At 31.6% G+C, this 15,042-nt stretch overlaps 1 protein-coding gene across 1 annotated transcript; it reads right to left on the bottom strand.

Moving 5' to 3' along the window:
- Window positions 1–630: 630 nt before the first annotated feature.
- LOC143046643 (uncharacterized) lies at window positions 631–11,153 on the bottom strand. The gene is made up of 7 exons (XM_076219769.1): window positions 11,001–11,153; window positions 9,869–9,973; window positions 8,928–9,044; window positions 8,160–8,267; window positions 5,991–6,093; window positions 2,723–3,043; window positions 631–1,995 (listed from the first exon to the last, which is right to left on the bottom strand). The coding sequence occupies exons 1-7, from the start codon at window positions 11,056–11,058 to the stop codon at window positions 1,770–1,772; spliced, it is 1,038 nt and encodes a 345-aa protein (XP_076075884.1). The 5' UTR covers window positions 11,059–11,153; the 3' UTR covers window positions 631–1,769.
- Window positions 11,154–15,042: the final 3,889 nt, after the last annotated feature.

Below are 15,042 nucleotides of genomic sequence, written 5' to 3'. Positions count from 1 at the left end.
AACAAAACAATGAAGGGATATATAAGTAAAAAAAGAAACACAAAATGGCATATAGACAAAGCATATTATGTCCATTGTATGATTTGTGCATCTATTCATTTTATAGAGTTAGTTAAATGTAAAGATAAGGATATCTTTTACAGAAGGGTGCAGTCCTAACATGTACAAACACTAACTTGGAGTAAACTGTATGACTGCTTCTAAAGTTAACTTATCAACATTTTAAGCAGACAAGGAAGTAAACTTCGTTAGTGGTAAAACACGTACATGTAGTTGTTTCTAATGAGACAACAAACAACCAGACACAAAACTGATGAAAATGTAAACAGTCTTCTACTAAGATTATCACTAATACGGAATCAATTAAGGAAGTACAAAAAGAAAACACTTTAATTGAAATATATATCTATTGTCTGTAAAATTTGTTGAAATTGGTTTTTTTCTGTTTTCTCTCTCTAATTTCTTCTTCATGCTTAACGTGTGATAAATTATTACTAGGCGTTTTCTATATCAATAAGTCCTTTGACAAATGACAAAATTAAAATCTCAAACGCATCAAACGGAAGGAAAATAGCTGTCATATTATGCATTTGATACAGGTTTTATTGGGCATAATTAACAAGTCTAAAATAAATAATAGGAAAATAATTTTTAATAGTTTTGCGTGACAAAAATAGAACTAATGATGATTCCACAAAACAAAACAACTTTTAAGTATATTCTTCTTCGTAAACAAATCTATTGTGAACGGCTCTTGGTTTTCATTATAGCAAGCCATGTCAAAGAATTTCAGACTAAATAGAGGCAACAGTAGTATACCGCTGTTCAAAACTCGTAAATCAATCGACAAAAAACAAAATCGGGGTAACAAACTTAAACTGAGGGAAATGCTTAAAATATAAGTTGATAACAACGACACAACATAAAAATGTAACATACACAGAAACAGACTAAGTATTAGACAAAATCCGATGAGAATAACAAATATAACATCAAAACCAAATACACGAATTTGGGATAGAAAAGTACCGTGACACGTCTTATAGTAATGTGAATTCACACTCAAACAAAAGAGAAAACAAACGACACAACGGAAACACAACGTTAAAATGTAACACACACAGAAACGAACTAAAATATAACAATGGCCATATTCCTGACTTGGTACAGGACATTTTTAAAGACAAAAATGGTGGGTTGAAGACGGTTTTGTGGCATGCCAAACCTCGCACTTTAAAGGCAATGTGAAATATAACATTAAAATGACAACATAATATTACAGGAATACAATACAAATGAATAGGAGAACATATTAGACAAAGAAACACATGAATAATAGCTAACAGAAGGCATCAGGTTTAAAATTCAATATACCAGAATCGCGCCGTCCACACAAGACTTACCAGTGACGCCCAGATATAAAAGTTCGAAAGGGAAAACAGTACAAAGGTGTACAGCACTGAGGATAAAAAGTTCAAAACATAGACAAAATGGTAAAGTAAACAATGTTTATGATACATATAATCACTTATATATAGTTGTGTTTGTACTATTTTTCCCTAGAATCTTTAATCGTCTACCTCAAATGGTAAGTTGTATTGTCAAATCCTTATTACGTTTCATGGTTGATTTGATTACAATGTAATAGGTTAATAACTATATCTCTAACATCTTCCATTTGCTTCTGGTGTTTTACTTTCATATCTGTCGAGAATTTAATTTTATATTCAGCAATTTCATTGTAAATATTTCCGTCACCCTGAGCAACACTAAAGTTTTTTAACCTCTGGTAATTCCCGGTTACGCAAGTCTTTATCATATTTCGTTACGGATGGATCGAGAACAAAGTACCCGCCTTGTGCCTCGACGGTGTTGGCAGATCGAATAGGGTGTCCTTCCTTGTTTGAATTGGATGGAACTCTTTCAAGATTTGCCATCTCAAACCTTTGGTCAACGGACTGAAATCTTGTAAGTTCTTCTCTATTTTTCTTTGATCTGTAAAACATATATGTAATAATTGTGAGCAGGGAACAAATGTCATTAGCTTTTAACATTTTGACAGGTATCTAACAGAGAAAGCAAACGAACGGTTGAGAACAAGAAGCTAACTGAATGTCGTGAAACTTATTTGAAACCTTACTGTCCACATGATTTTTGACGGATATTTTATTTCTACTTTAAAAATTAAGCCGCTAAAATATTCTTTGAAATTTCGAATAACGAACGTTTTTATGTCATATTATTTATGAATATTGTATCAAAGCAATACATATAAATGTATTCATAAATAGATTTAATATAAAGGCGGATATTTTCTTTACTGGTTTTGCCTCAAGCTAGCGAAAACTTGTGACTAATGAAAACAGTATAAAGACGGCAAAACAATGAATTTTAAATAAAAAGGATATCAGTTGTTTGAAAGATCCCATTCATTTTTTATTACCTTTTTTATCTTTAAAAATCGTAACCATTCATTTCAAACACGTTTTTTTTTTATTATTATGAAAATGAATTATTTATCAATATTGCAAAACACAAAATACGAATATAGATAAAATGATGTGGTCTAATTGCAATGAGACAAATATTCATCATTTACCCAATGAGATGTGAGCAACTATATATCAACAAACACCCTTCCACAGCATAACCAGGTGTAAGACCCCGACAAAACATAACGTATAACAATACAATACAAGGAAAAAAATGTATATTGTCATACCCTAATTGCGTTTCACATCCTGTCTGGTCACTATAATAAGAACCTTTATCCCTTACTTCTTTTATTTGCTTCTGGTGAACTCCCTCTATATCGGTCAAAGAGTCGATTTTATCTTCATCAATTTCGTAGTAAACATTCTCATCACCCTCTGCAACACTACATCTTGTTTGCGCCTCGTAAGTATTAACAGATTTGTCAGTATTACGAATATTGTATAGTCCTTTGTTTGTACTGGATGGACTACTTTCCAGATTTGCCATCTCAAGTCTTTTGTCGAGAGATTGTAGTCTTTTCTGTTGCTTTCTTTTCTTTTTCTTTGATCTGTTAAACATATTATGTAATAACTGGGATTAAAAAACAGATATAAATTACATAACTACAAAATTGGTATCTGACTACGACGGCATACATTTTTATGTGGTCAAATTTAGATTTGATTCCATAAAGCCTTATTTAAAACGTCGGCATAATTTATTACGAAACATGCAATGCAAACAAGTTAAAAACCAAAATATTAAACTCAAAGATGAACTAAAAAGGTGAATGTTAAAAAAAAAGGGCAACAGTAGTATATCGATGTTGAATAGTAATAGCTTGATTTAGGCAAAACAAATCCCTGTAACAAATTAAAACCGAGGAAAACTAAGCAATTATAAGAGGAAAACATCAGAAACACTGCACTACAACAAACGCAAACGCCCATATACATAGAAACGGACTGTTGTTAACATCTGTCATATTCCTGACTTGGTACATAACATTTTAATGAAAAATGGAGTGTTGAACCTGCTTTTATTGCTAGCCAAACCACCAGTAACTTAAACTGCAATGCTAAAAATATCAATAAAATGACAACTCTTTGTTCCAGGGAAAGTTTTGAATAGAGTAATGTTAAACCAACTCAAACATGCATTAGATAAAAAGCTTCGCGACAACCAAGCTGGATTCAAACAAAACAGATCATGTTCAGACCAAATAGCAATATTACGCAACAATCACAAGAGGTCGATTCATCACTCTATTTTGTTTTTGTCGACTTTTCCAAATCCTTTAACAGCTTAGATAGAGGTGTGTTGTGGCAGTTAATGAGGCGCTATGGCATTACCGAGAAATGTGTAACCATCATCGGAAGCAGCTATTCAGGAATGCAGAGCAAGATTATACATGAAGGTCAACTAACAGAGGCCTTCTATATAACAACTCGGATAAGACGGTAGAAGCAATGGTATCCGATGGACCATGTTCACCCAGCTGGATGACCAAGAATTTGCCAATGACATTGCCTTGCTGTCCTAAAACTACCAACAAATGCAGGTCAAACTACCACAGGTTAAAAAAAAGAGCAGCAAAACAGGCCTTTCCATTAACCACAATTATACCAAAGTGTTAAAGTCAAACACAAGGTGCCTAGAAAGTCTGATGGTTAACACCCAAGCATTAGAAGTGGAATCCTTTCCATACCTTGGAAGCGTAGTGGATAATCGCGGCTGTTCAGATAAAGATGTAAAAATCAGAATTGGTAAAGCAAGAGTTGCATTTAATATGATAGGATCCAGTTGGAAAGCAAGAAACATCACTCTCAAGACCAAAATTTGCTTCTTCAATTCAAATGTAAAAACCATACTCTTTATTGAGCTATGACTTGGAAAACAAAATAAAACTGCTTCAGAAACTGCAAGTCTTCTTTAACAACTGTCTCAGGCGCATCCTGAACATCAGTTGGCCTGCGAAGATATCAAACCAAGATCTGCTGGAAAAGACCAACCAATCCTTATTTGATGAAGAGCTAAAAAAGAGAATGTGAGAATGGATAGGGAACACAATGAGGAAGCCAAAGAACAACATTACAGGGCAAGCATAACAGTGGAACCACAAGGAAAGCGTGTCAGGTGCAGACCAAGATACACCTGGAGAAGGAACGTTGCAGTCTAGATGGAGAAAGAAGGGTACAAGTGGCATGATCTGGAGAGCCTAGAAGGACAAGGTGGAGAAATGTCGTTAGTGGCCTATTATCCACCAAGAGCAAAATGATTAAGCAAAGTAAGCAAGCTTTGTGACAAGAATACAGCAGAAATTCAGCACAGAGGAAAACATGAAGAAATAATATAGGAGTAAATTAAAACATGTAAGCCGCAGAATAACAACGCACACCTTCAACGAATTTACTATGGCACACCAGACTTAAAAAGAAAACTGACGAAATCGACGCCAAACTATATTAACAAAATTAAACAGAACGACTGGACAACAAATATTATATTCCTGACTTGGTACAGGCATTATTCTTGTAGAAAATAGCGTGTTGGACATGATTTTATTGCAAGATGAACCTCCAAAATTGTATAATGTGTTACATTGACCAAATTTGTCAACAAAATTTCAAGTACATACAGTATAGCAGAACATAATATTAAATACACATTCCAAATAGAAATTGAGTCATATATCAATAGCCGAGGGTTAACAAAATGGAAACAGCATGTATGACAGTCGCATATCAATTGTATAAAAAAAAATCGTACATTGTGACTAAGAGAACGAGTATTTAAAAGAACAAACCAGAGACAGAAAATAGCAAACAAAACATAAAACGTTGACGAGAGACTAACAACAAAAAAATGGCAAACATATACAACAGTCTACAACAACAAAATGGCAAACAAATACAACAGTCTACAACAGCAAAATGGCAAACATATACAACAGTCTACAACAACAAAATGGCAAACATATACAACAGTCTACAACAACAAAATGGCAAACATATACAACAGTCTACAACAACAAAATGGCAAACATATACAATAGTCTACAACAAACTACATAAAAACTGATGTTTTATTACCTGTGGGTTAGGTGGCAAACATATACAACAGTCTACAACAAACTACATAAAAACTGATGTTTTATTACCTGTGGGTTAGCCTGAATTTTGGTGAATATGGTAATAACTATGAATTCCTACAACAAACTACATAAAAACTGAAATGTTATCACCTCTGTGTTAGCCTGAATTTTGATTATTATGGTAATACCTATGAATAAACTTGTTTACAAAACGTCGAAATATTACGACTTACTATTAAAGGAATAGCGTACGTCAAATCTTTATGGAATTTTTAAGTCGCCATTGAGGTGGGTTTTTTATTCGATGGTCACTGACGATAAAATACAGCTATGGCGAACACAATTTAATCATGGTTCATATATTAATGAGTTTAATTAAAGGTATTTTTAGATATAGTGTTACAAACTAAATTTAATTTACCTTCGTCTGCATATGACAATAATAACCAGTATAATCAGAAATAGTATGAGTGTGCCTGTTATTCCAACTGAGATACCAACTATTGCTCCAAGTTTGAAAATTTCTGAAAAAGATATACACTATTCACAAATAACATATATAAATATGTATGTATAAATAAAGGCAACAGCAGTATACCGCGAAATTCATAAATCGATAGAAAAAACAAATACGCGTTACAAACTAAAACTGAGGGAAACGCATCAAATATAAGACAACTTCGACACAACATAAACACAACATTAAAATGTAACACACACAGAAACGAACTATAGTGTAACAATGGCCATTTTCATGACTTGGTACAGGGCATTTTAAGAAAAAAAAAAACTTCCCGCTTTAATGGCAATGTTAATTATAACATTAAAATGACAACATCACATGACAGGACTACAATACAAATAAATGGGAGAAAATATAGGACAGCGAAACAAACGAATAATAGCCAACAAAATGTACCAGGTTAAAAATTAAATACGCTAGACGCTCGCCACGTCCAAGTTGGGAATGGAAATGGGGAATGTGACAAATAGACAACAACCCGACCATAGAGCAGAAAATAGCCGAAGGCCACCAATGGGTCTTTAATGTCGCGAGAAACTCAAGCACCCGGAGGTGGGCCTCAACTGGCCCTTAAACAAACATGTATACTAGTTCAGTGATAATGGACGTCATACTAAATGTATGTATATATGTATGATTGTATATATATGTATGCAAGTTATGTAATTTTGAAGAAGAAAAAATACTTGTTAATTCTACACTTATGATATAGATTTATTACTTAAGCAGTAAATCAAAGCAAACAAAATAACTTCAACAGCATGACTGTGCAAAATCAGTGCAACTAGAAACAATGTAATGCAAAGGGGAGAAAACTTCTAAAATTTGGAAGAATTATCTGTTGGTTTTATTTAGCCTCCAATACACTTATAGATTTCATATTTCAGAATGTTTGCATTGCCTAAGAGTATTTTCATTGGGGGATAACGAACAAAAAGAATAAACATAGGGAAAACACAGGAAAAATAACAATAAGCTTGGTTTTACGATAATTAATAAATGAACTGCTTATATTTTTTTTAACTCTTTTATGTAATTTGTCAATATTTTTTTCTAAAAGCGTGATTGATATGTAAAATGTTTACATAGTGTCTAATCACGTCAGAATGATCATGACATGATAGAATTATTTTGATTAAAAAATTTTGTACTTCAAAGCGGACCAATATGATACATTTCAAAGACAGAAATTTTAATTGATTAACCTAAAACCCATTTTACAATTAAATCAGATATTTATTACACAGTACACTACACATATATTAAAACAGACTCAGGTTAAACTAATCATATACTCTGGGCTTAAAAACAAGACGTTTATAAAAAAAGTAACCGAAAAACTAGTCAATATAAAACATTGACACCTAAAACTTTAGCAACACAAATCTCGTCAAATTAATATTGGTGATCACATGTGCTCTAGAACGGTTTTCAGAGCCTGCTCTATATAGGGTATCAAGTACACATGCAATGATAAGTCTTATACGAAGGTTACATTTGAGAAAAAGAGAACATTAGTGTGGTTATTGCAACTGAAGCATATCAGTCTGTTTCCGTGCAAAAAATACGATATTGCTTAAAAAAGAGGGACAAAAAATACCAGAATGATCTTCAAACTCATATGTCGAAAATAAACAGACAACGCCATCACTAAAAAAAGAGAAAAATACCTATAAACAAACGATATAACACAAAACGCACCATATAAGAACTAAGGTCTGAGCAACACGAACCCAACCACAGCTGAGGTAATTTCACGTGCTCCAGAAAGGGAAATCGAATCCTGCTCCACATGTGACACCCGTTGTGTTGCTAACGTTATTACATAAATATCAACCAAGCGTTATAAGAATTTTCTAAGGAATGAATCCAACTTCACCCAGGGTAGAAAAACAAAGAAATGGGTTTCAAATGGGAAATCTATATAAAAAAGTTCGAACGCATTCAATCTATAAGGTGTTATTCTCAGTTTGTGAGCCCTAACGCTATTATAAATAAGATATCGTTTTTGTCCTATAAAATAAATAGATAACCCGAGACTATGTTCAAATGTTTTCATTATATTACTCTTCTTTTTATCTTTGTTCCGATTTTGATCATTGTTTCTTCCATCCTTTGTTAGTTCTACGCGACCCTTTTTGCCTCTTTTTTCTGCCCTCTCTTTGTGCAAACTTTCTGCAATACAAATTGGTATTACTTCTTAATGATAAAATGCAAAATTACAAAATATATTAAAAGTGTTTTTTTCTCCAACACGTCTCAGGATACAGAGGAGCAAGAAAACGGTGTCTATTCAATATTTCCTCATCTTCAGTTCCTCCATTGTTTTTAAATCAAATGATGTTTTATATAACAATGCAGTTACTCCTTATACAATATTACAGCTGTGGTGATAAGAAAAAAGAGCGCCTCACAATTAAAGCCATTGCAAAGTTGTTAAATCAGTTATATGCTTGTTTATTCGTCTACATAGAGCTGGTATTAACTCATTTCATATAAAAAGGTGTCATGTCTGAAGTGGTTTCGACATATGTTTTCATTTAAAAGTGTGAAAAATGAAAGATGAACAGAACCAATAACAGAAAATTAACTGAACGCCAAAATGCCTACTACCATGAGCTGTCATCTTTCTGTGGTGGTACGAAATAGAGTTGTACAATGTCTATCAATAAATGGTTCATCTACGGTTGAAACAAAACATTAATGACTTTAAAATGAAAATATCGTTTTTCATTAGGTAAGGGTCTTTCAAATCGAGAGTACATTTGGTACCGTCTTTAACTTAATTTCCTCACATAAAAATAAAAATTGAAGAATGGTTATGTGTTGACTCACCTATACAAGAAGCTAATGATTTTCTGCAGAGGTCTTTTTCTTTTGCACAGCTTCTAATTTCAGTACTTGCGTTACACTGCTCCAACAAACATTCGTCTGTTGAATTCTCACGACGGGCTGAATATAAGACAATCATACATAAATGAAAATTGTATTCAAATAAATTATGAGGTTAAAAATTTCATACTTATATATAAGAAGATGTGTAATGAGTGCCAATAAAACAACTCTCCATCGAAGTAACAATTTGTAGAAATTAAACCATCAACATGTAGCCTTTTATATAACATTTTTCTCGATTATTGTATTTTGAATAATATCACGTGTAATATTTAGATCACAAAATAACAGCCAGAAACATAGGTGTGTTCTATTTGTTTGAGGGGAACCAACTTTATCATCTACAGAATCAAAGACAATTGACGGCTCTTCCGAATGGAAAACAAATGATGATGAAACATTGACTCACTCGTCACGCTTTTAAATGTTTCAAATTAATTATAAAAATCAGTTAAGAGTTAAAATTAAAAAAGGAAGGTTCTTTTTATCAGTAATACACATTTAAAAAAACCGGTTATCATGACATTTCATCGACTTTTTATGACGATATAAAAAACGCATCAAAGAGACAATGTTTATAATTTCGTACGCCGACGAGCGGGTTTGTCTGCACAATTTTCATCAGCGCCTCTGCACTTAAAATTATAAAAAGGTCAACTAAAATAAATCTATATGTCTAGCTTGCTGTTTGATTCACTGATAACAAATGCTGAAATTTTCGGTATATGTTTAAATTTTCGCAAATATTACAATAAACGGCAAAACTTTCCAATGCGTCACTTTAAACTTTATTACTCTTTAATACATACTTATATATGTATATATAGCTCACTCTGATACAAATGCGTATAATCATAAACAACTATTTGTAATATACTCACCGTTAGGTATTATCATCTTTATAATTTCAATACAGCTTTTTTCTTGATGGTATTTTTGGTAAAGGCACTTAAACTTTTTTTTGCTGTTTCCATATTTTTGACAAACTTTAAAATAAAAACTGACAATACAATATAATGCACAGTAAGACAATGGAGATTTTTTCCCCAACAACATGTTTTCCAATCCTATTCATTGCAATTGCTTCTTCAATCAATTTCACGTGAAATCAAAATCCAGTGAGTTTCACATCAAACGAACTTACACGTGAAACTCACGTGAAATCAGTGCATGTGGGTTTTACATGCATCTCATGTAAAACTCACGTAAAGGATAAGGGGCATTACGGCCCTTATTTGGCTAAAAAATTACGGCAAATTCAAAAGTTATCATACATATTCTTAAATTACCGAAAACTTGACTAAGGTACATTGTTTTCAGAAAGACAAAACAAATTTGACATTGAACAAGTTACCATGGTCACAAATCATGACATAATTTGCATGTTTTGTAAAAGTTAGGGTTTTTCCTTATTTTTCATCAAATTTTCAGTATAATAAAGATTGAAAAAGTATGTGCGCACGCATTAAACAACTTTATAATAGGTAAGATTATGTCAAAAGTTATAATAAAGCTTCTGTTAAATTATTTTGTTGTTTCTTGGCTGCGCACGATGTCTCCACAACGAAAATAAAGATAGAAAACTTCATAAATTCTGTATTTTTTTTTACATGAAGTTCATTTGAATTTTTTAATTAAAGATTCAAATAACAAACTTCAGATTCAATCAAAATCATGAAAAATACCATATTTTTTTATAACATCACGGGAATATGTTAAAGTGAGTTTCATGTACAAGCTTGATTGAGGTGAATCACATGTGAAATTTACGTGACGTATGTATAAGCAACTAAGAATAAGCAGTAAATCCAGTTAAAATAATATTTGTACTTGTTTCTTTACAAATATTTTGATATGAGCGTCACTAATGAGTCCTATGTAGACGAAACGCGCGTCTGGCGTACTAAATTATAATCCTGGTACCTTTGATAACTATATAAACATGCAAACTTTCTGTGTTATAGCAGTCATGCATGTATAAAACATATAAAGTTTGTATATCCATTCACTTACCATTTCCATGAATTTCAGTTAGTACGCTGAACAGGACTACCACGTAAAGACATTTCATATTCCAAAGGCGGTACCTACGATAAGAAAAGAATAACTGTTGATATAATGTTAAATCGCAAATCTAATTTAAACAATGTTCTAATCAAGCGTCCACTCAACTTGATGTACAAAAAAGCGTAGCTTTATAAAAACCGATCATTGAATAATTTTACTAATGCGGAAGCCAACGTTTAAGCAGAATATAATCCTAAAGACAATAGAGCATTTGTTAATAACGAAACAAATACTTTGATACTTCCTCAAATTTATGTTTTTCACCAATAGGAACAAAGAAACTCATCATAGATACCAGGAATACAATTTAATATTTGCGCCAGATTGTATGTTTTAATTGTAGCTTCATTAGAATTAAAATAAATGTAAAGTTACCTTTTGTCTTTAGTGTATCGTATTGTTTCTGTCTAATAGACGTATAGACCACATATTGTATTTATATTATATTGTCTCTAGATAGAGATTTAGTATTATATGTGATAAAAGTTAATAATCGTGATTATATTCAATTATTTTTATTCAACCCTTGTTATAATGGTTTTATAAACAATAAGATGTGGTATAATAGACAATGAGACAACTCTTATCTAGATACCAAAATGACATAGAAATAAATTACTATATGTCGTCGGTTTTTCAGATACATTGACTTAATTTCTTTTCATATTCTCTGAACTTTAGTTGAGTTATTTTTTTCCTTATTTTTTCACATATTTCAACTAGCAACTTACTAATATTGGTGTTAGTACATAGTGTATTGTATATCCAACCACAGACTTACAATGTACTATTAATCGATATGAGTAAATACTCCTGGTCCAAATCAATCAGAAGCAATGTGTCATTTTCATATCATTGTAAAAATAAATTTTAAAAATTGGTATTTGACTGGATTGGGTTATACCTTTTGCCTTTTTTTGTATTTATAGGTTCCTTAACTATTTTTTAATAAGTTTTGGATATTTTTCTCAAGCATCACTTAAGAAACAATTAATTTCAAAATGGGCATCTGGTGCAGATAAATTGATACCGTCTATGTTATGACTACATTTTTCGAGCAGGGATGGCCATTGTATTCATTTATAATTATACAACTCAATTCACTGTTTACCTAGTTTTTTACTTTATATTAAGACGAACCATTGATTAAAACACCAATCAAGTCGTTGACAGTTCTTTGATTTTTGACACGGTGATGTTACGATATCAAAATTTGATTTAGATAAATTAATGAGTTATTAACTCTTACACACACATTCAATATACATGCAAAAATAGATGCAAAATATATTTTTAAATTAACGACATACAAAAAAAGTATTCATTAGCTTTCGTCGTTTTCGTGACAATTATACACACTACATTATTTTTTGAGGAAACAACAACAAAATAATTTAGAATATATCCATACAATAAGTGCAAACTCATATTGTAACTTTTTTAAAACTTCCTTATTGTTGCATTTGTACGTTAAAAAAATGTCAAGTGAGGACACATTTTTATACAATCATGTTAAAAGTTCATTTCAAAACAGTCGTATTGTAATTTGTTAAACAGCAAAGAAAGATAGTAAAATCATTCAATTTGCATTATCTAAAAAACGAAGATATACCACCTGTATAAAGAATGATTTAAAAAAACATCAATCTACAATACAGTTAATTTCAAATAGGACATATTGAGAATAATAACCTTTGTGATTGAAATCTTTTCAGATTCACTTTGTGTATGGGTACCCACTGACTGTATCAACAAAATACACTGCAGATGATATTTTTAAAATGCTAGAAATTTTGATCGACAATATATTTGTTTAGTTTTGGGGATTGATATTTCAAAGACATTCTTTTTTGCAATATGGGTACTAATTGTACAATCCCATGTTGCCGATTTGATTTTGCAATCGTATGAAGCAGATTTAACAGATCATTGTAAAAGACAAAAAAGAAAAAGCAGCTAACGAAATTATAAATTTTACTTTCAGATATACTGATAATTTCTTACCACTGAATAACCTGTTTTTAGGCAGTACTTATATCGCATATATACCAGTGAACTTGAATTAAAGAATACTACCCTCTGTTCCATTGTATGGTTTTTACATATCTTAATTGATACGTTATGCTTGTGTATTTTCAGACTATACAGACTTCATAAACAGGAGTGTGCTCCTTACTTAGAAACTGATCTAACAGAGTTATAAGGAGGAAAGATTTAAAATTACACTTTGTTCATTTAATAAACACCATCAAGAATTGGTTGATCTATAAGATGAATGTATGTCTTAAAGTCATATGAAACGAGTGAGTGGTGAAATATAATGTTTATCCAATTCTTGAACCAATGCATGTATATATCATAAACTTAGTCCTCTGTGCACGAATTTATCTTTTTTTACGCAAATATATCGTTTAATCGTCAATTTTTTTCTTTCTGTCTGTTATGATGGCTGCTCATTAAATGCCGTGTTTTGAAGCCAAAGTTTACCGATTGTCACCTTATAGTAAACAAATAACAAAAAACATGAGTATTGAGCACGTGTTTAACATGTACAATCAGATAATTGTTTATTTTAATGACAGATCCATGCGTATTGCGATCACCGGATTTTTACGAGGAGGATTACGCTTAGGTCACTATGCATACGGAAAATATGTCGGCGAATTGCTTTCTGGAAGGAAGCAATAAAAAATAAGTAAACTTTTTCTAAATGTGGACAAATTAAAGAATTTTCCTCAAAAAAAAGTATATGTACATATGTTGTATAATGAGAAGTATCTATTTAGTTATAAAAAACATATGCACAATTTATTTTAATTTGAGGTTTCTTATGACTTTAAATAAGGACATTTTTTCACGTCGTAGATTATGGTTTACCACCAATGTCGTATTATCTGCTTCAAACGTAAGTTATTCCCGAATATGACTGATTTTTCTAGTATGAATTTGCATGGCTATACGACGTGTATTTATACATCAGACATTCATTCATTTACTTACATGTATGATGTTACTTTTCAATGTCCGGTTGGACATTCTGTTATGTTTTAATGTTTGTGATTTGAATTCTATATGTTCTTTATATTTCTCACATGTCTTATATGTTAGTGTAGGCGAGTTACTCGTTGTTCTTCTTCCGTGTTTTGATGTTCAGTGGTTGTATTTCGTTGATGTGGTCCATAAGTGTTTCTCATTTCACGTTTTTTATATAGATGAGACCATTGTTTTTTTCTGTTCGAATGGTTTTAAACTAGTCAATTTTGAGGCCCTTTATAGCTTGCTGTTCGGTGTGAGCCAAGGCTTCCTGTTGAAGGTCGTATTTTGACCTATAATGGTTTACATATAAATTAAGAATTGGGTAGACAGTTGACTCATCGACACTCATTCCACATCTTCTTATATATTTTGTGTATTGTATGACTAAAAATGATATTATATGATTTAATTTAGATGTAACATAATATAAAAATGCTGACGGGATTACATCCCTGGATTTCTGTTAAAAAAATGCACGCTCTTTTAACTAGAATGCCAGACTAGTAAAGAAAATTGTTAACAGTATATGTAGAATTGCAGTATGTTTTAAAAAAAAGTATACCGCGTCAGCACTTTTATACGTGGGTATTCATTTTACAAATGTACTTTGAATTGTAGAATTATTAATTCGTATGGAATAAAAAAGTAAGCCCTTTACGATTTGTTTTCATATGAGTATTATAAGGAGATGAAATGAACAGTACATCACCGGATATTATCACCGAACGTCTTGACTTTCATCTACCTTAACAAATTTTCTCGTGTGAATTAAAAGTTAAAAAATTCGAATCAGCTTAGATTTTTAAAAATTGAATGGGGAAAATCCTGTCTGAAGAAGTATATATATATTTCGTAGTACTTTTGTTGATTGTCGATATAATTTCTAAATATTATTCCAGTTTTCATGTAGTCAAAACTACATGTATTGTGCACAGTGAGGAACAATCTTGTA

This window comes from Mytilus galloprovincialis, chromosome 9 (assembly GCF_965363235.1).
Source record: "Mytilus galloprovincialis chromosome 9, xbMytGall1.hap1.1, whole genome shotgun sequence".
Lineage (NCBI taxonomy): Eukaryota > Metazoa > Mollusca > Bivalvia > Mytilida > Mytilidae > Mytilus > Mytilus galloprovincialis.
This window is presented reverse-complemented; position numbering and strand designations above follow the sequence as displayed.

Excerpts from the sequence above, each read along its gene's own strand:
- LOC143046643 (XM_076219769.1), bottom strand. The coding sequence starts at position 11,058 with ATGAAATGTCTTTACGTGGTAGTCCTGTTCAGCGTACTAACTGAAATT. Across the intron at positions 9,974-11,000 it reads AACTGAAATTCATGGAAATG|TTTGTCAAAAATATGGAAAC; the intron begins GTAAGTGAATGG and ends TTTATTTTAAAG. Across the intron at positions 1,996-2,722 it reads GGATGTGAAACGCAATTAGG|ATCAAAGAAAAATAGAGAAG; the intron begins GTATGACAATAT and ends TATGTTTTACAG.